This window comes from Perognathus longimembris, unplaced genomic scaffold (assembly GCF_023159225.1).
Source record: "Perognathus longimembris pacificus isolate PPM17 unplaced genomic scaffold, ASM2315922v1 HiC_scaffold_5100, whole genome shotgun sequence".
Classification (NCBI taxonomy): Eukaryota; Metazoa; Chordata; class Mammalia; order Rodentia; family Heteromyidae; genus Perognathus; species Perognathus longimembris.
The window spans coordinates 104,586-128,212 of NW_025960491.1; the positions used below are offsets into that span (position 1 = coordinate 104,586).

Here is a 23,627-nt window from a genome sequence, read left to right on the forward strand (position 1 = left end):
TTTAGTTTGTTTTTCGGATAGATCTTCAGTTTATGCATTGGCTGGCCTCAAGCAGTGATCATCCCAGATCTTCCTTTCAAGGAGATGGAAGACTGAGCACTGTGGCCAGCACCATAGGATGTGTTTTGTAGGTAGCACTCAGAGAAACACACCAGCTTCTCCATGGTTATTAGTTTCCTGTTTTCTGTCATTTCTTGGATGTTTCCTAAGAAATGGTTCATTCCTTCATTTCCCTTTTCACCATTCCTAGCATGGTGAGCTAGATCTGAGCACTGAATGGGTCACGCTGGCCAGGCCTGGACACGTTCGGAGGTGTAACTCTTTGGAATGTATTAGTTCCACCAGCTGGCGGTACCGCTCCTGGTCTCCTTCGAGAGCGCTGATGAACTCCATCTCCACCTTGGCTAGCCGTGCTTCCTTGCTGCTTTCTCACAAGGGTCCCTTGGGTCTTGCTGGATGAGTTAAGTTTTACCTTTTCTGGTCCTAGTTCTCTTTATTTTAATGCTCAGTCCTACTCTTCCATCCTAAATTAGGTGTTTCTGTCTTTCTGGCTCTCTCTTGCGTCTCTCTTTAGGTTTGTTTGGCCATGAAGCCCTTGTGTTTTCATGTTTTCTTTAGCATTGAATGCTGTCAGTTGTCCTCATACGGCTTTAGCTATGTGTGCATTTAACACTGTTTCCTTACCACAGAGGGTCTTCTCTCCCCTCCTGTCCATCCGTCACACTTGTTTGTGCATTCCAAAGTAGATTTCAGATATCAGCACACTTCCCCCCAAATAATTTGGCTACAGGCTAGTTTGTTTATGGGCCCTCGTTTCCCTTTTCCTTTTGAAGATTATGTTTGTGTACAGTGAGTAGTGATGTCCCTTGGAGCCAGTGACCTTCACATCACCACCGAGCCCTCTCGGCGGAGTGGATGGCGGAGTCATGCGGGGAAAGATCTGCCCTGCCCGGCTGCGCACTGGGGCAGCACCTCCCTCCCTCTCCTCTCGAGGCACCCGGCCTGTCCATTTCGGCTCTACTAACAAGGCTGCGTGAATACTTCTTCCCCTTCCTGTAGATGTGTTTTTGTTCCTCTTGTGTAAATACTTAGGAATGGAACACTGGGTCGTAGGGTAGGTGTGTGTTTAGTCTTATAAGCAACTGCCAGACATTTCTAAAGCAGTTGTGCATCTGCGCCCCCACAAGGGGCGTGAGAGTTCTTGGGGCCCGTGTTCTAGCTGAGGCGCTCTGCAGCCCTACAGTCAGGGGGGCACTACCAGGGGGGTGTGCCGTGGTGCTTCCTGCCCACTTGGCCGCCTCTTCAGTGGGGGTCACTTAGCAAGGCTTTTTTGCTTCTTTATCTCTCATTTCAGAGACTCCTTTCTGCATCTTGAAGAGCAGTCCTTGGCCAGCCCTGTGCTGTGTAGGTTATTTCCCTGCAGAACATGACTTTATCTTTTTTAATCACAAGAGCTTAATTTTGAGAAGTTTTATTTCTTCATTGGTTATGGTATATGTACTGTTTAAGAAAATTTGCCTAAACCTAATCATGGAGATAACTTCTCGTTTCCTTCTGGAAGTAGTTTTGCTTTTATCTTCCGGCCGTGGCCCGTCCTGTCTGCCTGCTTGCCACTGTGGTGATGGAGGTCCTTTGTAGCGTGCGACACCTTTGTTCTAGCACTGTTTGTTCTTCATCCGGTGATATTTGGGGTGCCAGTGGGAAAGGCCTGCCAGTGCGGGTCTGCTTCCTGACTCTCTTCTGTCTCGCCAGCCCATGTCTTGCACATGATAAGGTTTCGTCTGATGCGAGTGTAGACGTGGGCAGTGTAGGTCCCCCACCGTGGCCCCTCTGCCCTGAGCATTTTTAGTTCTTGGTGTTTCCATTCAGTGTTACCTCCACCTTGCCAGTGTCTTATTTGGCTCAGGAATGGGGTTGTGTTGAAGCTATAGATCAACTTCAGGAGAATTACCACAACAACAAGTCTATGAAAATGGCATATCGTTGCTGTTGCTCTAGAATTGGGGCTTGAACTCAGGGCCTGGGCGTTGTCCCTTCGCGCTCTCACTAGTGTTCAGCAGCTCCATTTCTGCCTTTTGGTGGTTAATTGGAGATGAGAGCCTCGCAGACTTTCCTGCCTGAGATAGCTTTGAGCTAGATTCTCTAATCTCAGCCTCCTGTGTGGTATTGCATGTGTGAGTCATTGGCACCAGTGGTATTGAGTTTTCATTTCCAGCATTGGTGTTGTGTAGCGGGTTTTTCTGTGTTTCTTCTGGAAAGGTGTGTTGGTATTCTGGTCTAACTGTTTTCTCACCTCTCATAGTACATTCAGTGTAGCTGATCTTTTAAATAGTTCTCTTGCACCTTGTGATATTGCTGCTCCATCTTACACAGATTTGGCTGTTTCCTTGTGGATTCTTAGGACCTCAGTGTTGCTGTGTTCTGTGGCCCTGCTCTGCTGTGTCCCGGCCGCACCATGGTCCTTCCTGCCACTGAAGCAAGCCCTTCCTCCACTCCTGGGCCCGTGTGCCCCAGGATGCTGGCCCTGGAAATGCACACAGACTCATTGCTTTCCCACCTGAGTTCCTCCAGAATTGCGGGGTGCATGTACCCTTGCCTCTCCCAGTCCCTCAGTCGGCCTCAGTCCACTTGGATGCTGTTGGTGTGGTATAGCACCGAGAGCTTGTATTTCAGGTAGGATTCTCTTTTCCCCTGGTTCCTAAAGAGCTGTGTTGGGCAGGCTTGGACACTGCTTGGCTGGTTCGTAGTGTTCTTCAGGAGTGGGGTGGGTAAGGGGAACAGCCATGGTCTGCTGCCGCTTTCGCTTGCTTTCTCTGCTGTCTTATTTTGGTTCTTCATAATTTTCTTTGTGATTCATTGGTCTCGCTGAGAGCCCTGTTTATTTTTGGTCATTCGTGGGGCTTGAACTCAGGGCTTGGCCAGTATCCTTGAGCTCTTTTGCTCAAGGCTGGCATTCTACCACTTAGAGCCACAGCACCACTTCTGGTTTTCTGGTGTTTAATTGGAGATAAGAGTCTCACAGGGACTTCTCAGCCCAGGCTGGCCTCCTGAGTACCTGAGGTTAAAGGTGTGAGCCACCTGGCTTGTGGGCCAGGGAATATTGACTTTTTTTCTTGTTGGCTGTCGTATTGGGGTTTCAGCTCTGAGCCTGGCACTTGCTGGGTCGGCTCTGTCACTCTACCATGTCCCCAGCTCTTTCATTTTTCCAGTAGGCTCTCTTGCTTTTTCCTTAGTCTAGCCGGGGCCTGTGGTCATTCTGTTTATGACCCCCACTTAACTGGGATTACAGGCTTGTTTGTTGAGATGGGGTCTTGCTGACTTTTTGCTGGGGCAGTGCTTGAACCGTGATCCTCGGGTTCTTCTGCCTCCTGTAGCTGTGATAGCAGGCATGAGCCATGGCACCAGACTTGACGAGTTGGCCCTGGATGCCCCATAGCCTCAGTCCTTCCATCTCTTCCTCCCTCTTACCTGGCATTACAGGTTTGTACCACTGCACCTGGGTATTTGGACTTTCTGTGCTGGTACTGGGACTTGAACTCAGGACCTGGGCACTTTCTTAGTTTTTCTTCCAAGGTTGGCACTCTACCACATGAGCCACAGCTCCACTTCTGGCTTTTTATTGGCTTATTGAAGATAAGAGTCTCGTAGACTTACCTGCTGATCCTCAGATCCTGAGTAGCTTACAGGTAGATTACAGGTATGAGCCACCAGCACCCTGCTTGTTTTTAGCCATTCTTTTTTTTTTTTTGCCAGTCCTGGGCCTTGGACTCAGGGCTTGAGCACTGTCCCTGGCTTCTTCCCGCTCAAGGCTAGCACTCTGCCACTTGAGCCACAGCGCCGCTTCTGGCCGTTATCTGTATATGTGGTGCTGGGGAATCGAACCTAGGGCCTCGTGTATCTGAGGCAGGCACTCTTGCCACTAGGCCATATCCCCAGCCCTGTTTTTAGCCATTCTTATGCATTGACTTAAAAAAATTATATATTTGTGTGTGTGAGTGTGTGTGTATATACACTCACACACATATGAGAGAGAGAGAGAATGAGAGAGAATATGAATTAGTCTCACGGCTTCGGTTTATAGTTCTGTTGAAATCCTGGATCCACTGGGCATGGCTAAACCCCTGCTTCTTCTCTGAGCCGCTCAGACATGACAGCGGCCCACCCACTGAGCTCCCCACCCCAATGTCCGTTTCTTTTCTGTGTCTTTCTCAGCACCGCGTGGCCAGATGGAGTGTCCTGAGATGGTGGTTGAGTTCGTAACCGAGGGTCTTGGATTGCTAGGAAGTGCAGTGTTCACTCTGAAGGGCTGTAACTTGTGTCTCGGGTGGTTAGGGAATCTTATCAAGCTTGTGTTGAGTCTGGAGAGCAGGCTTCCTTCCCTCTTGCTTCCTCGTGTCCTGCCTCTAGGCTGTGAGCATGAGGCCTTGGGCCTCTAGCCCCTACCTGCCCATCGGGGTGATCTTCTCTTCAGGGAGAGGATGAAGTGCTAGTCGAGCATCAGGATCCAGGCAGGACGGGGAGAACACTGCCACCGAATGAGTCCAGTAGTCCCTGGGCCGGCCTGAGGTGGACAGAAGCGTGCTCTTTGCCCTCCCAGGGGCCTTCCCAGGGGTGGCAGCCTGGGCCTTGCAGACCTGGCTCTTTGCCCTCTCCGTGGCCTGGCCTACGTGGGGGGCCAAGCGGGCGCCTGTGAGGGCACCTCTGCCCTGTTGGGGCCGTGGTGCCTCTGCCCAGGGCTCCTGGTGACAGAGCCCATGGCGTTGCCCTGCTGTGGGCACTGGGGGAGCCTCACACGGGTGAAGAGCGTGTCTGACGCTTGTTATGCTAGCAGTTTCTGCGTCAGTACTTTCTTGGATGGAAATCAGATCCCAGGGCTGTACCCACACCCTCCAGACCCTTCTCCACTGTGAACCGTGGCTCCCCCTCTGAATGCCTGGCCCTCTCCCCTCCACCTGTGTGACTCGGCCACCCACTGGCCCTGTGACTGTCCCCCCTCCCGTGTGGAGTTAGTCCCGTGGGGGCGCTCGGTGGTCTGAATCACGGGGGACAGAGACTGTGCCATTGGAGCCTGGGACCACCTTCTGCTGCCGGGCCGGCCTCCTGAGCCGGGTCCCCTACAGAGGAAGCAGTCCTCCCAGCTCATCGTCAGCCTGTAATTAACATGTGCCTCTGTGATTAAGGACAAAAAACAACTGGAGCCAGCCACCCACCCCCAGGTCTCCAGGGGCGGAATGCTGGTGACAGCGGGAGATAAGAACACGGCCTGCCGTGCCCTGGGGGTTGGGGGGGGTTGTGACACCAGGACCAAGGCTTCTCTGCTGGCCTGGGGCTTCAGGGTCATGCATTAGGAACCTGGCCTTTGCTTCTGTCTCTGACCTGCCTCATCTGCCTCAGAAATCGAAGCCATAAAGCTGGCTGAGAAGAAGATGAGAGAGGAGCGGAAACGCAGGGCCACGGTGATAGTGGGGGACCTGCACCCCCTGAGGGACGCCCTGCCTGAGCTGCAGGAACTGGAGGCTGGCGGCCAGCGACAAGCCAGAAGGTGAGTGAGTGTCCGGCGTGGGCCAGCTCTTCCGGAGCCGGGGTCCTCACACCTGGGTCCCTCGCTAGGCGAGGGGGGGGGGGGGCAGGAGCAGGGGCCAGGGGCTGGCGGACGTTGGCATGCCGGCACGGGGGCCGTGTTGGCCCAGCAGCCCTCACCCTGCGTGGAGCCCTGCAGGCGGCCGTGCTGGCTCTCGTTGGCCGCCGCCTGCATGGCCCACTGCCGTGCCCTCGCGAGGACTCTGATCTGGGCCTCAGTGTGTGGGCCTTTGCAGTGTGTGCACCCGGCTCTTTCAGCCCGTTTGGGTGGCAGCTGTCGCGTCCCTTCCTGCCCCTGTGCCTGCTTCCCTGGCTCCCAGCAGAGGTGGGTCTTGAGGGGTCGGGAGTGTGGGGCCCGTGGGTGCAGGTTTGCACACGGGGCCGGGCCCGGCCTCTGCTGCCAGGAAAGCACTTGGAAAGTGCTGGACTTGCCCCATGTGTCCCTGTTATTTCCAACTTTGCCATTTTAAAAATAGCTTATGCTCCTACGGCCTCTCCATCTGAGAAGAAAGCGGGGGCTGAGTCGCCCCTGCTTTCGTGGGCTCACAGGCTGTAGAGCAGATGGCGGGAGCGGCTCTGGCGTCCGGAGTGGCAGGGACTTGCCGTCCAGACAAGGGGCGGCCACCGGGTGAGACTCCGGTGGAGAAGGGCCAGCCGTGCAGATTCCATTTCTGGTTCTTGAAGAAAAATGTGACCCTGGTCAAGGGTCCTTTCCCTCTTTTCAGTTTTCTCATCTGAAAAATGTGCTCTGGGCTCCCAGGAGGGAGGGGGCTGTGTAAACACCCAGGAAGAATGTGCCGGGGCCAGGCTACAAGGGCCATGCTGGTGTTCTGGTTCCAGTGTGGGAAGGTGCCATCGGCCCCTAAAGCTTTAGTATGCCCCAAATCTCTGTAACCAGAGCCTCACGTGTGCCCGAGCCTCAGTGCCCCCCCCAGCCTCACCTGCCCCCTAGCCTCAGTGCCCCCCCGCCTCACCTGCCCCCAGCCTCAGTGCCCCCGAGCCTCAGTGCCCCCCCGCCTCACCTGCCCCCAGCCTCAGTGCCCCCGAGCCTCACCTGTCCCCCCAGCCTCACCTGCCCCCGAGCCTCAGTGCCCCCCAGCCTCACCTGCCCCCCCAGCCTCACCTGCCCCCCGGGCCTCAGTGCCCCCCAGCCTCACGGGCGCCCGAGCCTCAGTGTGGCATCTCTGGACAGCTGGCTGGGTAGACTTCACCTTGCAGCAGTGTTAGATTTGCTGACGTGGCAGAAATGGTGGTAGATGATTAGAGTGGTACATCTGTCGTCGTTAGGGGACAGCGCCAGCCATGAGTAATCACAGACTTAAAATCGTACTTAATGAAGCCCCCACCTCACGCTTCTCCAGTTCCCTCCCATCCTAGACCCCCCCCCCACGAATCCCCTCAGGACCCCACCCAGCAGGACCCCACCCAGGACCTCTGTGAGGAGCCCCCTCAGGCATGTAGCAGTCCTCGAGTCTCAGGCTCCTTCTACTTAGAGTTGCTTAGACTCCTTGGCTCTTTGTTTTCTTTTAGTTGAGTTTGACTTTGGCTAGTTTTGGGGTTGAACCCAGACTGGTGCTTGCTAGCAGGTGCTGTACCACTTGAGCCTCGCCTCCAGGCCTTCCTGTCTTGGGGGAGGTGCTGCGTGTGCTCAGGACGTGCCGGGTGGTGATCCCCTACCCACACTTCCCTCCTAGCTGAGGTGGCAGGTGCGGACCCCAGTTCCCAGTGCCCAGCTTTTGTTGATGGGGCGGATCTTGAAGAGTTTTTTGCCCAGGCTGGCCTTGAACCACCATCCTCCCAATACCTCTCTGAATGTAGCTGCTGCTGCTGCTGCTTTTTCTTTTTGACAGTCTTGGTATTTGAACTCGGGGTCCGTTGGTGGCTAGACTGGCGCTCTGCCACCTAGGCCCATCTCGAGACCATCGTGCTTGCACAGTTAGGTTCCAGGTAGGCCCCATGCTTTCGCAGGCTGGCTTCGACAGCAGTCCCCTTCTGTACGGAGGGGGTGGGGCCGCAGACATGTGCCGCCACGCCCTGCTGGCCTTTTTTTTTAAAAAAAATAAAATTGTTAAATTAAAAAAATTTTTTGACAGTGTTGTACAAAAGGGGTTCAGTTACATAGTAGGGCAGTGTGTACATTTCTTGTGATATCTTACACCCTGTTTTTCTTTCCCTTCCCTAGGTCAGGTAGACATATATACATTACACAGTGTACCAAAAACATATACAGTAGCTATGTGGCCTATGCCAAAGGAAATTCACCTAGGACTTTAAATGTAACGCCAACAATAGAGTTTGCTTATCCTTGTCTTATACGAACTATACATAGCTTTTGAGCTATTGTGATACACTGAGAGGTCTATTTTTGACCTTTATGTATAAGTTGAGTAGTTGTTTGGTTTTAGTTACATAATGTTGGGTCGCTGACCCAATCCTGTGGGAAATACCATTTGACAAGCAGTTTTTGGTTTCACAGACCTGGTCTCTACTGTCTGTGCCCCTCCCCCACCCCACCCCACTTTAACAGTGATATATCAAGGAGATCATGCCCCTTTGTTCTCTGTGTTCTAGGCTTGTCTCGCTCAACATTATTTGTTCAAGTTCTGACCATTTCCCTGCGAATACCAATATTTTACCATTTCTAATCACTATGTAGTGTTCCATTGTGTATAAGTACCATATTTTTTGGATCCATTCCTCTGTGGAGGGGCATCTGGGTTGTTTCCATATTTTGGCTATTGTGAATTGTGCAGCGATAAACATGGAAGTGCAGATGTCTTTTTGATATCTTGGGACTTGCTGTTCAGGATAGATGCCTAGGAGTGGTATGGCTGGGTTATAGGGTAGGTCTATGTTGAGCTTTTTGAGGAACCTCCATACTGTTCTCAAAAGTGGTTGTACTGATTTGCACTCCCACCAACAATGGAGAAGGGTTCCTCTTTCCCCGCACCCCCTCCAGCATTTGTTGTTGCCTGAGTTCAGAGTAGAGGCCATTCTAACTGGGGTGAGGTGGTATCTCAGGGTTGTTTTTATTTGCATTTCCTTTACTGCCAGGGATGTGGAACATTTCCTCATATGTTTCTTTGCCATTTGCCATCTCTTCTCTTGTGAAGTCTCTCTTTAGCTCCTTTGCCCATTTCCTAATTGGTTTACTGGGCTTGGAGGGGCTTAGTTTTTTGAGTTCTCTGTAGATGACAGATATTAGGCCTTTGTCTGTTGCTGTGCTGGTAAAGATCCTTTCCCATATGGTTGGCTGTCTTTCTAGTTTGGTGGCTATGTCTTTAGCTGTGCAGAAACTTGTCATTTTGTAGTAGTCCCATTTGTCGAGTCTCTCCCCTATCTGTTGTGCCCCTGGGACTCTATTCAGGAAGTTCCTTCCTGTGCCTATAAGTTCTAGCGCCTTTCCTACTCTGTCCTTCAGTAGTTTCAAGGATTCAGGTCTGATGTTGAGGTCCTTGATCCATTTTGAGTTGATCTTGGTGCATGGTGATAGGCTTGGGTCTACTTTGAGTTTTCTGCATATGGCTGCCCAGTTTTCCCAGCACCAGTAGTTGAAGAGGCTATGTTTTTTCCATTGTATGTCTTTAGCTCCTTTGTCGAATATCAGCTGACTGTAAGAGTGCGGTTTTATTTCTGGGTCTTCGATTCTAATCCATTGGTCTTTCGATCTGTTTTTATACCAATACCAGGCTGTTTTTGTTATGATGGCTCTATAATAGAGCTTGAAGTCTGGTATTGTGATACCTCCTGCACTGCTTTTTTTGCCTAGAATTGCTTTGGCTATTGTAGGTCTTTTGCTGTTAATATGAATTTATGGGTTGCTTTCTCTATTTCAGTGAAGAATGTAGCTAGGATTTTGAAGGGGATTGCATTGAATTTGTATAACAATTTGGGCAATATGGCCATTTTTACTATATTGATTCTGCCTACCCATGAGCATGGGAGGTCTTTCCATCTCCTTGTATCCTCTTGGATTTCCCTTTTTAGATTTTTATAGTTTTCATTAAATAGGTCCTTCACATCTTTAGTTAGGTTGATCCCCCCACTTGCCTTTGAGATGGTGTTTTGCTAACTCTCCTGGGATTATGTTCACCAGCCACGGTGCCCACCCCAGTCAGGCGCCGCCCCAGCCTTCCCTCACAGAAGGGTGTCCAGTGTGTTCCTTGGAGGACGCAGGGGTTGCAAGAGTAATGTCACAGGGACCAAGTTCCATTTCCACGACATTGCGCCAGCCAGCTTGCCCTCCGGAGGAGGCTGCCCTACACCGAGTGGAGGCCCCGTCACTGGCTCCCAGGAGCATCCATGCCCCCCCCTACCCCCGCCATGCTGTCTGAAAGGAAGGGGCCCTGCAGGCCCCCACCTCGGGGAGGGAGCGAGGCCACCCTTCCTCCAGCCCACCCACCGCATCTGCAGAGGTGGTGTGGGACGTGCTGGAGCGGGAGCTCTGTTTATTTACGGTGGTTCATTTATGCAGCGTGGAGTCGTGATGTTTATTTAAAGATGCTTTGGGCTGTCCGCCAGCACTGCTTTATTTTGCTGGTGAAGTTGTTCCAGCATGGGCCCCTGGCAGCTCCTTCCGTTGCTCCAAGATGGCTCTGAAGAGCCACTTCCTTCCTCACTTTCCAGGCCGGTGGGTGCTCTGGGCTCACCTAGGGACCCTCCTGGCCAGTCCTGGAACCCACCGGTTCTCAGGGGAGCCCAGACTTCTTATTTGGACACCGAGGTCTGGGGCTGCCAGTGTCGCACAGGGCGACACTGGGGAGTGTGGCCCATAGTCAGTCGCTCCTGCCTGTCTCTAACAGTTCTCTAGAAGGACTCGCCTCCTGGACAGCCGGGGTGGTGGTTTGTACAGCAGAGGGCGCTGTGAAAACCAGAGGAGGGAGGAGACAGGCAGACGCACCGGGTCCCCTGGCAGAGCTGAGGGCTGCAGCTGGGGTCGCTCCCGGGTGGGCGGCTCTGCCTTGACCCTCTCACTCCACACTGCCCATTCCCATGTCAGTCCCCTGGGCGCGCAAGCCCAGGTGCCTCTCACCTGGCGCTGGCCCTTCACCTCGGCCTCTTCCCCGCTTCTCCAGAGCAGGGCTCCTTGTGGCGAGGCGGAAGGGGCCGTGCCCGAGGGGCACTTGAGGCTCCGCTTACCAGGGTTCTTCGTGTTTGTTTCTAGCTTAGGCGGTTCGTTATTAACTTTACACTCGCTTACAATGTATTTCTCTGCCTGGCTCCCACCGCTGCAGCCTGCTCCCTTCCAGATCGGAGGAGTGGCCAGCAATAGCAAGTCCAGGATCTGAGCCCTCCAAGGGCCACCTAAGGTGGCAGGTGGCTGTCCTTCCTGCCCTGTCCCACAGGCAGTCCCCCAACACCACATCCAGGCCGAGGTGGAGTCAGGAGAAGGTTTGGTTCTCCGGGAAGTGGGCCGCTCCCCGCGCAGGGTGGGCTGTGTCTGTTTCCAGTGCGTGGGATCTGAAGCTCCGCTGAGCCCATGCACCTTCACTAACACAGGTGGAGGGGCCTGGGGCCAGAGAGCAACCCTGGGCGGGGGTGGGAGGGCGCGGAGAGGTTCATGGTCCCTGATTCTACAACCAGTGTGGTTCCGCCAAGAGGGGCGACCCCCACCCCCACAGGATCCTCCTAAAGGACGTGGCCCCTCCACCTCGCTCGGTGGTTCTCACGCCCTGGTGGGTCCTGGGTCTCCGAAGGGGCCATGTGGAGAGCGTGCCACCTTAGCACTACTGGAGAAGACAGCTGCCTGTAGAGGACACAGGACAGAGACGAGGCCTCTCGGTCTCACAGAGGTGTTGCCCGGACTTGGTGGGACGGTGGAAGGCTGTCTTGTCAGGCCGGCTGTTCCCCGGGACAGGAGCCTGCAAAGCCAGTCCCGCGTTCCCATCTCTCCTGACAGCTGGCTGTGGTGCCCCTGGCCCGGCCCACACTGCCTGGCACTTGGTCCAGGTCTGCTTGTCCCAGGCAGGTCCGGCGAGGGGTTTGGAGGCCCCAGCAAGTCATGGAGACCTATGCCCTGGCCCTGTGGTCAGGCAGCGCCCCAGCCTAGAGGGCCCCTCAGCGCACAGGCGTCCTCTGGGTGAGGTGGGGCTCCCGGGCCCTCAAGGTCACGTGGCAGCAGGTGTGCTGCTCATGCAGGGTCATACCCTGATGTCTCGGGGACGCAAGGATGGCAGGCCCTGCCAGTGGCCGTCAGGGCAGGTGGCACTGTGTGCTTGCAGCATGGACGCTGCCCCAGCAGCTGGGCCTCTGGGGCCTGAACAGGTTGTCCAGCTGCTGGCCCATTCTCCACTCCAGTGGGGGGCGAGTGGGAAGTGGGCCCTTCCCACACATGAGTCCCAGGGCGAGCGAGTGCCCCACTCGTTAGCTCCAGAGGCCATGGTGGGCAGACGCCACACAGGGCGCCCGACTTGGTGGTGCTGGAGCCCCACAGGCTGCTGAGGAGGGGAGAGCCACATCTACGGCGTGGTTTTCGGGTGAAGTGTGCGTCCAGCTAACTCGGCCTTCTCGTTCTCAGCAGGGTGCCCAGCAAGCCGAGGCCAGCCGAGCTCAGCCGCATGAGTGCCGCACAGAGACAGAAACTGCTGTGAGTGTCACCCTAGCCACCCCGTGTTCTGTCTGCTGAGCCCCAGGCTCCACCTCCCTGGGCTGCCAGCCTCCTGAGCCCCAGCCTCCTGTGCCCCGGGGCTGCACCCTCCCGAGCCCCAGCCTCCTGAGCCCCAGCCTCCTGTGCCCCTGGGCTGCACCCTCCCGAGCCCCAGCCTCCTGTGCCCCAGGGCTGCCAGCCTCCTGAGCCCCAGCCTCCTGTGCCCCGGGGCTGCCAGCCTCCTGAGCCCCAGCCTCCTGTGCCCCGGGGCTGCACCCTCCTGAGCCCCAGCCTCCTGAGCCCCAGCCTCCTGTGCCCCGGGGCTGCACCCTCCCGAGCCCCAGCCTCCTGTGCCCCAGGGCTGCCAGCCTCCTGAGCCCCAGCCTCCTGTGCCCCGGGGCTGCCAGCCTCCTGAGCCCCAGCCTCCTGTGCCCCAGGGCTGCACCCTCCTGAGCCCCAGCCTCCTGAGCCCCAGCCTCCTGTGCCCCGGGGCTGCACCCTCCCGAGCCCCAGCCTCCTGTGCCCCGGGGCTGCACCCTCCCGAGCCCCAGCCTCCTGAGCCCCAGCCTCCTGAGCCCCAGCCTCCTGTGCCCCGGGGCTGCACCCTCCCGAGCCCCAGCCTCCTGAGCCCCAGCCTCCTGTGCCCCTGGGCTGCACCCTCCTGAGCCCCAGCCTCCTGAGCCCCGGGGCTGCACCCTCCTGAGCCCCAGCCTCCTGTGCCCCGGGGCTGCCAGCCTCCTGAGCCCCAGCCTCCTGTGCCCCGGGGCTGCCAGCCTCCTGAGCCCCAGCCTCCTGTGCCCCGGGGCTGCCAGCCTCCTGAGCCCCAACCTCCTGTGCCCCGGGGCTGCACCCTCCCGAGCCCCAGCCTCCTGAGCCCCAGCCTCCTGAGCCCCAGCCTCCTGTGCCCCGGGGCTGCACCCTCCCGAGCCCCAGCCTCCTGAGCCCCAGCCTCCTGTGCCCCTGGGCTGCACCCTCCTGAGCCCCAGCCTCCTGAGCCCCGGGGCTGCACCCTCCTGAGCCCCAGCCTCCTGAGCCCCGGGGCTGCACCCTCCTGAGCCCCAGCCTCCTGAGCCCCAGCCTCCTGAGCCCCGGGGCTGCACCCTCCTGAGCCCCAGCCTCCTGTGCCCCAACCTCCTGTGCCCCGGGGCTGCACCCTCCTGAGCCCCAGCCTCCTGAGCCCCGGGGCTGCACCCTCCTGAGCCCCAGCCTCCTGAGCCCCAGCCTCCTGTGCCCCGGGGCTGCCAGCCTCCTGAGCCCCAGCCTCCTGTGCCCCGGGGCTGCCAGCCTCCTGAGCCCCAACCTCCTGTGCCCCGGGGCTGCACCCTCCCGAGCCCCAGCCTCCTGAGCCCCAGCCTCCTGAGCCCCAGCCTCCTGTGCCCCGGGGCTGCACCCTCCCGAGCCCCAGCCTCCTGAGCCCCAGCCTCCTGTGCCCCTGGGCTGCACCCTCCTGAGCCCCAGCCTCCTGAGCCCCGGGGCTGCACCCTCCTGAGCCCCAGCCTCCTGAGCCCCGGGGCTGCACCCTCCTGAGCCCCAGCCTCCTGAGCCCCAGCCTCCTGAGCCCCGGGGCTGCACCCTCCTGAGCCCCAGCCTCCTGTGCCCCAACCTCCTGTGCCCCGGGGCTGCACCCTCCTGAGCCCCAGCCTCCTGAGCCCCGGGGCTGCACCCTCCTGAGCCCCAGCCTCCTGAGCCCCAGCCTCCTGAGCCCCGGGGCTGCACCCTCCTGAGCCCCAGCCTCCTGTGCCCCAACCTCCTGTGCCCCGGGGCTGCACCCTCCTGAGCCCCAGCCTCCTGAGCCCCGGGGCTGCACCCTCCTGAGCCCCAGCCTCCTGAGCCCCAGCCTCCTGAGCCCCGGGGCTGCACCCTCCTGAGCCCCAGCCTCCTGTGCCCCGGGGCTGCACCCTCCTGAGCCCCAGCCTCCTGAGCCCCGGGGCTGCACCCTCCTGAGCCCCAGCCTCCTGAGCCCCAACCTCCTGTGCCCCGGGGCTGCACCCTCCTGAGCCCCAGCCTCCTGAGCCCCTGGCTCCACCTCCTGCCCGGACACCAGGGCTTCCTGAGGCTCTGTACTTAGGCCCTCGTCTTACATTTGGACTGCAGAGGTGGCACAGTTCTCACAGCCCTCTTTTCAGGAGAGAAGTTAGGATTGGCGTACGGAGTCAGGCCCAGAGCTTCCGGGATTGTGGCTTGGACAGGTTTTTCTCCCACTGCCTTTGAGAGTAGAGCCCCTGTGATCTGCCCGGCCAGGGCAGCGCCCCCTGAGGAGGTGACCAGCAAGGTTACGAAGGGATATCCCGGCCCGCCAGGGTGGTCAGGACTTCCCAAGGTCACTCGGGGCCAAGGCTCACCCCCTGGGCCTTGCCAGCCATGGTTGCCCACCCGCCCGCCTGGGCCACTTTCAGCGCCCTCGGAATCTCTTTGTCTGCAGGGCCCTCCTGTGGCCGTGAGCCTCTCTGAGAGCAGGCACTGGCCGCGTCTCCCTTCACCACAGCCCTGCTGCTCACACTCCCCTGTCTGCATCTGTTCGTCCTCACCGGGAGAAAGTGCCTCTTACGTAAGGCTGAGCCACCTGCAGGCACCAGGCAGTCGCCAGTCCCCGTTTGTTTCTCTGCTCCTGCCTCCGCAGCAACCCATCAGGCCCCGCTGCAGCCTGGGGCACAAGGCTCCTCCATGCAGACTGCGCGGTGGTGTGGCCTTAGGCCCACTTCCTGCTGCAAGCGCCAAGGCCCCCGGCCGAGTCCCATGGCACACCAGACCAGGTGGTCTCCTCTGGTGGAAGCTTCCTGGGCATGGGGTTGCTGACTGACTGTTCTAGGGTGCCCAGTCCTTCCCATCTGCTCACCTCTGGTCCCCACTCTTTCAGCGAAGAAGAAAGGATCCGGTTTCGGGAGCTGCTGGCCAGTCCGGCCTATAGAGCCAGCCCCCTGCTGGCCATTGGGCAGCAGCTAGCTCGGCAGATGCATCTGGAAGGTGGTAGCCAGCTCTGACCAGGTGGTGTGTGTGCCACGAGCTCCGGAGAGAGGCCAGCTCCTCTTGACTGTTCTCTGAGCCTGGTGGACACCCCTTGCCCAGCACGGGGCCTCTCGGTAATAAAGTGCCTTACGGACGTTTTCCCCTATGCTTCAGAGCCACCCTTAGGTTTTCCATCCTGACCTGAGCTGGGATGGTTGCTCATTCCCCTAGGCCTGACACCCACGGTGGAGAGAGCTGAGATGGCGGTCGACATGTTAGATCTTGGCAGCTCCCCCACAAAACGGGTGCCCATCAAGGGCCACCGGCCTCGAGCGGGCAACCACACCCTCCCAGGACCTCAGTGAGGTTCCCAGCCTGTTTGGGAAGGAAGTGTGCCACCACCTGCAGCCCTGCCTGCAGGAATTGCTTCCATCCAGCAGCGGCTGTCCCACCGGGGCACCCGCGTGACCCCTGCCGCTCCCGTCTCCTTGTCCCCTCTCCACCAGCCTCCTCTCTCAAAGCTCCAGCCTCGGCGCAGCTGCTACCCCCTTGAGGTCCTGTGGCTGGAGAGCAGCCAGCCCTGCACTGACGCACAGAGCACGCCTGCCCGGGAGCCTCGTGGCTTGTCCAGTTATTAGCAGGCACTTGGGTTGGGAGATGGGAGGTTGGCCATTCAGCTCCATGATCCAGATGTGGAGGTGAGGGGCCGTGCCCCCAGCCCCTGGGGCTCACTCAGGGTTTCCTGTCCTCAGCCACCCGTCCATGTGCTGTGCTGTACCCCTCCCCCAAGAAAAGGGCCAGCCACCCATCTCCATGTCCTCCATGTGCAGATTCACCTCACGCAGGACATACAGCCCAGGCAAGAGCACAGTTTGCCCCTTGTGGACAGAGAAGCAGTTCTCTAGGGGTGCGCAGTCCAGCATGGCTGGAGGCAGTGGTGGTGCGCACTTCATCTTCATCCTTCTCTGTAGAGCCCAAGGGCTGTGCTGGTGATAGAGCAGCTGTATGCACAGGCTGCCCAGGGCTGGGGTTCTAGGGGTGGAGGAGGGGGCCGGGGGAACTGCACAGGCCACCCAGGGCTGGGGTTCTAGGGGTGGAGGAGGGGGCCGGGGGAACTGCACAGGCCACCCAGGGCTGGGGTTCTAGAGGCTGGAGGAGGGGAGCCGGGAGAACTGCACAGGCCGCCCAAGGCTGCAGTTCTAGGGGTGGAGGAGGGGGCTGGGGGAACTGCACAGGCCGCCCAGGGCTGGGGTTCGAGGGCCCTGCTCCACGTGGACCGCTACGCGGGTTTTGTTGGTTGGTTTCTGGTCTTTGTAGAACGACGCGAGTGACTTGGCAATAAACAAGTGGAACAGTTCTGCCGTTGACTGGTTTCTCATGCTGCGCGGGCCCTGGAGCCCCACGCCTGGGTCCTGATTGGAAGGGTAAACAGCAGATAAAAGCCCCCTGGGGCGCAGCAGGGCCAGCTCGCCCACGTGGGGGTGGAGGCTGTGTCGGCTGGGCACACCCAGCCCTGCACACACAAGTCCACATGCGTGTGATTCGGGGGAGCGAATGCACGAGCACTTGCAGTGTGCCTGGCGTGGTGGGGTGGATGTCCTGTGCTATGGGTGCAGCACCTCCCGGCCCAAGTGCCCAGCCCGGGAGGGCGTGGTGGGGTGGGTGCCCTGTGCGGTGGGTGCTGCACCTCCCCTGCGGCTTGAACTCGGGTCTGGGCCCTGTTCCTGAGCTCTTTTCTCAAGGTTAGCACTCTGCCTCTTTGAGCCATAACGCCCCTTCTCGTTTTCGGGTGGCTCGTTGGAGATAAGAGCCTCATGAACTTTCTGGCCCAGGTGGCTTCGAGCTGCAATCCTCTTTCAGCCTGGAGTGTAGCTAGGGTGAGAGGCCTGAGCCACTCACTGCCCCGCTGAGCAGGGGCCCTGGAAGGGGTGCGGTGGGATGAAGTGAGCTTCGCTCCCCACAGGCGCCTGCCAGAGTGCCCCACGCTGCCGCCAGCCCAGAGCAGACACGCTCGGAAGCCTCGCTTCCTTGTTCTCCTGAGCTTGTCCGCTGGGACGTTTGATCGCAGATGCACGAACCACGGTGCCCGGCCCTGAGCGAGGCATTGGCCTGCCGGGGCGGCGTCCCTGGCCTGTGCAGCAGTTTAGTGGAGCTGTGTGGCCAATTACTGATGGGCCTGGCCCCTGGGCGGCATCAGCCCTGCTCATCTGCCAGAAATGCAGGCCAGAAGAGCACCTGGCGGGGAGGTCGGGGGGGAATGCGGGTACAGCTGCTTCCCCAGAGGTCGGCCTTCCCTCCAGGGCCTGGGCCTGGATGTGGCCCAGCCCCTTCTCCCCCTGGCTCTTGTCACGTGATCTCCCTGTGTCTCCTAGAGGACACCCTTCGCTGGTTTGGGGTACCCCGCTCCAGGTGACCTAATGGTTTAATTTTTGTTTTGTTTTGTGAGACAGCCTTGCTGTACCTTAGGCTGCCTTCTCAATGCTGGGATTAGAGCCAGGTGCTACTGTGCCTGGCTTTGTATGATAGCTAAGTGTGTCTTCATTGTCTCCCTTCCAGGGTTGCCCTTACTCCTCAGTAGACACCTGGTCAGGAACATTTGGGACGGGTGTAGAAGGACTTATCCCCTCCTGGTGAATAGAGGGTGGGTGTATGGTCTGTTGAGCTCCGTTGGTGTGGGGGAGGGTGGCCGGAGAGATGACAGGGAGGCTGAGGGAAGCGTCCACCGTGGAGCCGGAAGGAGCTGAGGCTGGGAGGCGGGGCTCAGCCATGGACAGGCCAGGGCAGCCCTCTCGGGGCTGGCCTCGGGGTCCACTCTCAGCGTTCTGCTCCGCCCTCACTGGCATTTTCGGTGCCGATGGTGTGTGCCACCGTTGCTTCTCTCCCACCAGAGGGACAGCGGTGCTATGAATGAATGAGGCTGGCCTGCGGCTCTGTCCCAGCCTCCGTCTGCCCAGGCGCTCCCTTGGCAGGAGTGGGAGGTGTGCAGGCAGGGACCCCTGGGTGTCGGTGCGGAGTGGACTGGCTGCCCGCTGCCCGGGCGGGCCATGCCGGGAGGGTTGGTGCTGGCGTCACGCGTTGCCATGTGTGTCCCGTCCAGGCTGAGTTAGAGCACGAGACTCTCCCTCGGCTGTGGGAGGAGGTGGGGCGGGCCGGGCTTCCAGGCTGGGGTCAGGCCCAGGCAGAGGCGCCCACGGGCTTCTGTGCTGCTCGGGAGCCAAGTGTTGAGCAAACACCAGGCGTGTTGCTTCTGGAATGCTTCTCATGCGGTGATAGCATCGCTCTGAAGGGAGGTGCTGGCCGCCTTTCAGGCCTTGTCTTCCCGGGGCTTTAGGAGCAGCCCAGCCGCTGTGGGCAAGGAAGGCTCAGCCCCTGGAGGGTTCTGGGCCACCGCCCTGTGTCCGGGTTCCAGAGCCGCTATCGGCCTGTACTTCAGGATGTCGGGGAGCCGGCTGGCTGCTGGAGATAGTGGGGGCTGGACCCCCGCCATCTCCTTTGAAGCCGTGTTCCCGGGCCCAAGGCCTGAGACCCTGGCTCCTGACCAAGACCCTATCTGTACCTTACTGTAGAACTCATTGCATCTTTCTCCCAAAGATGCTAAGGCTGTATTAGCTGAAGTGATAATTACGCTTCTGGTACTGATATAGACTTATCTACAGTTTAAGATTAAAGATCTTAAAGCCTAAAAGATGGAAAGAGAATTTTAAGTGTTTTGATAGAACGTTACTCAGAAAGTGAGCATTTGCTTTCTGAACCCCGGTGTTTCTTCCCAGTCTACAGACGCTGTGGCTGATTGGATCCTGCCAGCCTGCCCGACGCTTTCCCCATTCCCGCAAGTATGCCTTCTCCCGCCCAACCCCCGCTCCGTCCGCGTACTCAGTGTCAGTCCTGCCGCGTGCAGACGGAGGAAGCCCAGCCCGCTGAGCTGGCAGGACTCCGGGCCCTGGGGGGAGGGGGGCTGGGGGAGGGCAAGAGGGCCGGTGGCAGGGGAGCTGGGGCCTGGGCCCTTCCCTCCGGGGCCTCCGTCTGTTAGGAACGGCACATCAGCCTGCGCACCCGTCCACCCAGAACCCTGAGGAGGCGACGGAGGCTGCTGCGAGCTGCTTGCTGCGGATCCCGTGCCGCGAGGCTCGGGTTCAGGGTGCGGGGGCCTCCCCTCGAGGCAAGGTCTGGGGGGCATTGTGCGTCGTGCACTCGCTGTGTGCTGAAATGCCCCTGCTGGACTCCAGCCCGCACGTCCACACTCCCGGCAGAAAACGGGCAGAGGGCTAATGTCGAGGGGGACAGGGAACCCCCAGCCATGTCCGCCTACGCCTCCTTGGCCAGGGCAGGGGTCGTGGTCCTCAGATACAAGGAGGCCACAGGCACAGGTCCCAAGGCAAGAGACCAGCGGGTCGATCAAGGGCCTCAGAGCTGTGGAGGGCTGGGGCCTGGGTTGAGTTTCCCAGGGGAAAGGGAAGGGGAAGGGGCCCAAGGGCTTGGGGCAGCCGGCAGCTGGCCTGTCCGTGACTTCCAGGCCTGCCAGGGGGCGCCTGCCCTGCTGCCTGCAGGAGCGAGGACACAGCCGACACGGATCAGACACTCGCCTGTTTCCACGACAGCTCTCCTGGGGAGGCGGCCTGCCGCTGGGGGGCAGCGGTGGCCTCCTGGGCACACTTAGGCCGGACAGAAACCTCCCTCTGCCCATTGCCCCTTGCCTCCCGTGGCCAGCTCTGTGGTGTGGCTCCCGGACCCCCTGGAGTAGGGAGAAGTCTCCGTCCCTGAGCCAGTCTTGAGTGGACCACACTTAGGACCCACCCGCGGGAGGCTGGCTGACCTCCCGGCCCTGGGCCCTGCCATCGTCTTTCTGGCCTGGGGCAGGAGCCACAGCGGGGGAGATACTGTGGCCACCTTGTGCCCGCTCTCCTGTGGGCCGAGCTGTGGGGCAGGCTCTGCCCCGCTGCCCCCCGGGTCCCAGCTGCCGATGCCACGGGAGACCTGTGCACAAGCTCCAGGGACCACAGAGGGCTCGCCTCTGATGCCCGTAGGACCTGCGGGCCCGGCCGCCACCCCCGCGTGGAATGGAGGGCTTTTCCAGGAAATTCGGTCCTCCGTCCCTGGGCTGTGCTGTGTGGGATTACGTTCAGGGCAGAAGACCTGGCAGGAGGGGCAGGCAGCAGCCAGACAGCTGGGCAGACCCCGCCGGGGCCTGGTAGAGCCGCCTGCGAGGGGCTACATCAGCCCGCCAGGCTCAGGGTCACTGTTGTCACTGCAGCTGCTGCTGAGGAGAAACGCAGCCTATGGTCCTCGAGGCCCCCCCCCCCCCAGTCTGCCAGAAGTGAGGACTGCGTGCCGGCTGCCGGTCCTGGGTGCGAGGACTTGCCCAGCGCAGTGAGCCTTGCTTGGGGTGCAGGGGCAGGATTTCCAGACCTCAGAGAAACCTCTACAAAGGCTGCCCTAAAATGCCCAGGCTGAGCAGCGAGGGTAAACACCCCGGGCACTAACCTCAGGCCGGCATGGGGCGTGCACGTGTGCCTGTGTGTGCGTGCACGAGCACGCGAGTGTGCGGGTGAGCGCTTCACAGAACCCAAGCTCCCTGCCAGACGCAGCGTAGGCCCGTGCTCTCAGGCGCGAGCCCCGTCAGAATGGGACTGAGACGCACTGTTGCATGCCGTTTCTATGAACGAGAGATGTCAAATGCTACTGAGCTCCTCTTGGCACCTGTGGAGAAAGTCACGCGTCGCGTGGTCTTCCCCGCTGGCCGCGAGGGCTGGCACCCCCCTTCTGCACGCCGCGGAGCAGGGCTGTGGGTTTCTGGGGTCCCCCCAAGGCACGGGGCTCCTCGGCTGCACCGTGCATTCTTTCTCCTTTTGCTGGGCTTCACGCGAGAGTGTTTTCCCTGCGCCCCGTGAACCACCTGGGGCACTGCTGTCAAGCTGAGGCTCCTCCTGCGGTTGGGATGATCGGGGGGAGGGGGGGAGGGGGAGAGGGGAGGCCCCGTCCCTGTCTCCAGGGGGCAGTGATGCCTTTCAGCGCTGCTCAGGGCCCTGCTTTACTGTACATGGGGAAATCCTCGCTTCTCAACCCCCCCTTCAGTCAGCGCGCCACGGGGCAGGTGCAGCCATCCTCCCCAGCCATGCTCTGCCCAGCCCTAACCGGGGTTCCCTGAGACGGCCCCCCCCACCCCTGCCAGGAGAAGGTGCCATCAGCACGTGAGGCCGGCGGTGTGAGAACTCCATCTCTGTGAGACGGCACGCCAGGCTCAGCCCCTGGGGCCACTGGCCGCGATTCCGTCTTTGCCAGCTCAGCGGTAGCTAGGGTACAGGCTCTGGGTTTTCATAGCCATGAGCTGTGGTGTGCGCACAGTAGGCACTCGGCCGGTGGAGTGGGCGGTGGGCGCACAGTAGGCGCTCGGCCGGTGTGGTGGAGTGGGCGGTGGGCACACAGTAGGCGCTCAGCTGGTGTGGTGGAGTGGGCGGTGGGTGCACAGTAGGCGCTCAGCTGGTGCGGTGGAGTGGGCGGTGGGCGCAGTAGGCGCTCGGCCGGTGCGGTGGAGTGGGCGGTGGGCGCAGTAGGCGCTCGGCCGGTGCGGTGGAGTGGGCGGTGGGCGCGCAGTAGGCGCTCGGCCGGTGCGGTGGAGTGGGCGGTGGGCGCGCAGTAGGCGCTCGGCCGGTGCGGTGGAGTGGGCGGTGGGCGCGCAGTAGGCGCTCGGCCGGTGCGGTGGAGTGGGCGGTGGGCGCGCAGTAGGCGCTCGGCCGGTGCGGTGGAGTGGGCGGTGGGCGCGCAGTAGGCGCTCGGCCGGTGCGGTGGAGTGGGCGGTGGGCGCGCAGTAGGCGCTCGGCCGGTGCGGTGGAGTGGGCGGTGGGCGCGCAGTAGGCGCTCGGCCGGTGCGGTGGAGTGGGCGGTGGGCGCGCAGTAGGCGCTCGGCCGGTGCGGTGGAGTGGGCGGTGGGCGCGCAGTAGGCGCTCGGCCGGTGCGGTGGAGTGGGCGGTGGGCGCGCAGTAGGCGCTCGGCCGGTGCGGTGGAGTGGGCGGTGGGCGCGCAGTAGGCGCTCGGCCGGTGCGGTGGAGTGGGCGGTGGGCGCGCAGTAGGCGCTCGGCCGGTGCGGTGGAGTGGGCGGTGGGCGCGCAGTAGGCGCTCGGCCGGTGCGGTGGAGTGGGCGGTGGGCGCGCAGTAGGCGCTCGGCCGGTGCGGTGGAGTGGGCGGTGGGCGCGCAGTAGGCGCTCGGCCGGTGCGGTGGAGTGGGCGGTGGGCACGCAGTAGGCGCTCGGCCGGTGCGGTGGAGTGGGCGGTGGGCGCGCAGTAGGCGCTTTTCCGGTGCGGTGGGGTGGTGAGGAGCTCTCTAGCCATGCTTGTGCTATGAATGGACAGTTGGTTACGCAGCAGTGGGAGGAACACTGGAAATGAGCAGCGCCCGGGGGACCTCTGACTACAGCACCCTGAGGACTGGGCCAGCCCCAGACGGGACGCCAGCCCAGACGCTTCCAGGAGAGCCGGAACGCGGGTCACCCGGATGACCTCACTGTGATCGAGGGGAGGCGGAGTACACCGGCCGCCAGCCACAGGCTGTAGAAGGACAAGCGAGGTACGCTGCGTGTCCAGACACCGACCCGCGCGGCCGGGGGACGGGGTGGCGGCGGCGAGAACCTTCCCCGTGGGACCAGAGCGGAGTCAGTCAGGAAGAGTGGGCCGTGGGCCGTCTCCCTAGGAGAGACCCAGACACGCACGGAGCTATTGACGCTGCCGTGGCTGCTGAGGACACCCCGGGGCCCCCAAGCGTCCAGTCCAGAGCCTCCTTTCTGATGGCAGCTTTAGGGAAGTCCACCGTGTAAGAGCTCAGGGTGCCGCAGCCAGGCACCGTCTTGAGATGGGACCTGTTGCTTGAAAATGGCAAATAATCACAACTCCGGGTCTGGAGACACCTGCCCCGTGTTGGCCCTGTGGGGGCACGGGGCTGGGTGTGGACACGCTGGCAATGGAAGCAGCCAGGAGCCAGGGCTGTGGAGGGCAGCGTGGAGGCCAGCGGCCTGTACCAAGTCACGGGAGGATTTCCTGGAGACGGAGCTCTGCCCGAGGCCAGCGGTTGCTCTCTCCTGCACCGCCTGACAGACTCGAAGTGTCTCCAAATCAGACCACACTTCAGACCACAAAAGCAAAGCTTAACAGATAGGAGAACACCGAAATGGTTCCTGGACACCCGTGGAGGTGGAACAAAACAGGGTTGAATGATCGGTAGTCGTTGAAGACACTGGAGAAAATTAACGCATTCCTAGAATGAAATGAAAATGACAAGGCCACTTACCAGAAGCCCTGGGGTGTCCTGAGGGCAGGGCCCACTGCTGGGGTGGTCCTGCTGCGGGCGGAACCCATCTCTCCTGGAATCGGCCGGTCGAGGGGCCCCCGAGGGGCTGCCGGGAGCCTTGGCTGCCCCCGGGGCCCGAGATGGAGAGGCAGTCACTGGGGCGGGGGAAGCCAAGCCAGCGCCATCATAAATCACAGGCGCTGTAAAACACACTTAGCCCTGTGGTAGCATTCTGGT

At 60.3% G+C, this 23,627-nt stretch overlaps 1 protein-coding gene across 2 annotated transcripts in view; it reads left to right on the forward strand.

Moving 5' to 3' along the window:
- The window catches only part of LOC125345008 (ribosome biogenesis protein SLX9 homolog), a 37,466-nt gene extending 22,188 nt beyond the window's left edge, over positions 1-15,278 (forward strand). The window contains exons 4-6 of one of the 2 annotated variants that reach the window (XM_048337269.1): positions 5,395-5,542; positions 12,101-12,166; positions 15,024-15,278. In XM_048337269.1, coding sequence (XP_048193226.1) covers positions 5,395-5,542; positions 12,101-12,166; positions 15,024-15,147 — 338 coding nt within the window. In that variant the 3' untranslated portion in view covers positions 15,148-15,278. Of the gene's footprint in view, positions 1-5,394; positions 5,543-12,097; positions 12,167-15,023 lie in introns of both variants that reach the window. The other variant, XM_048337268.1, reaches the window with a different exon arrangement.
- The last annotated feature ends 8,349 nt before the right edge of the window (positions 15,279-23,627 follow it).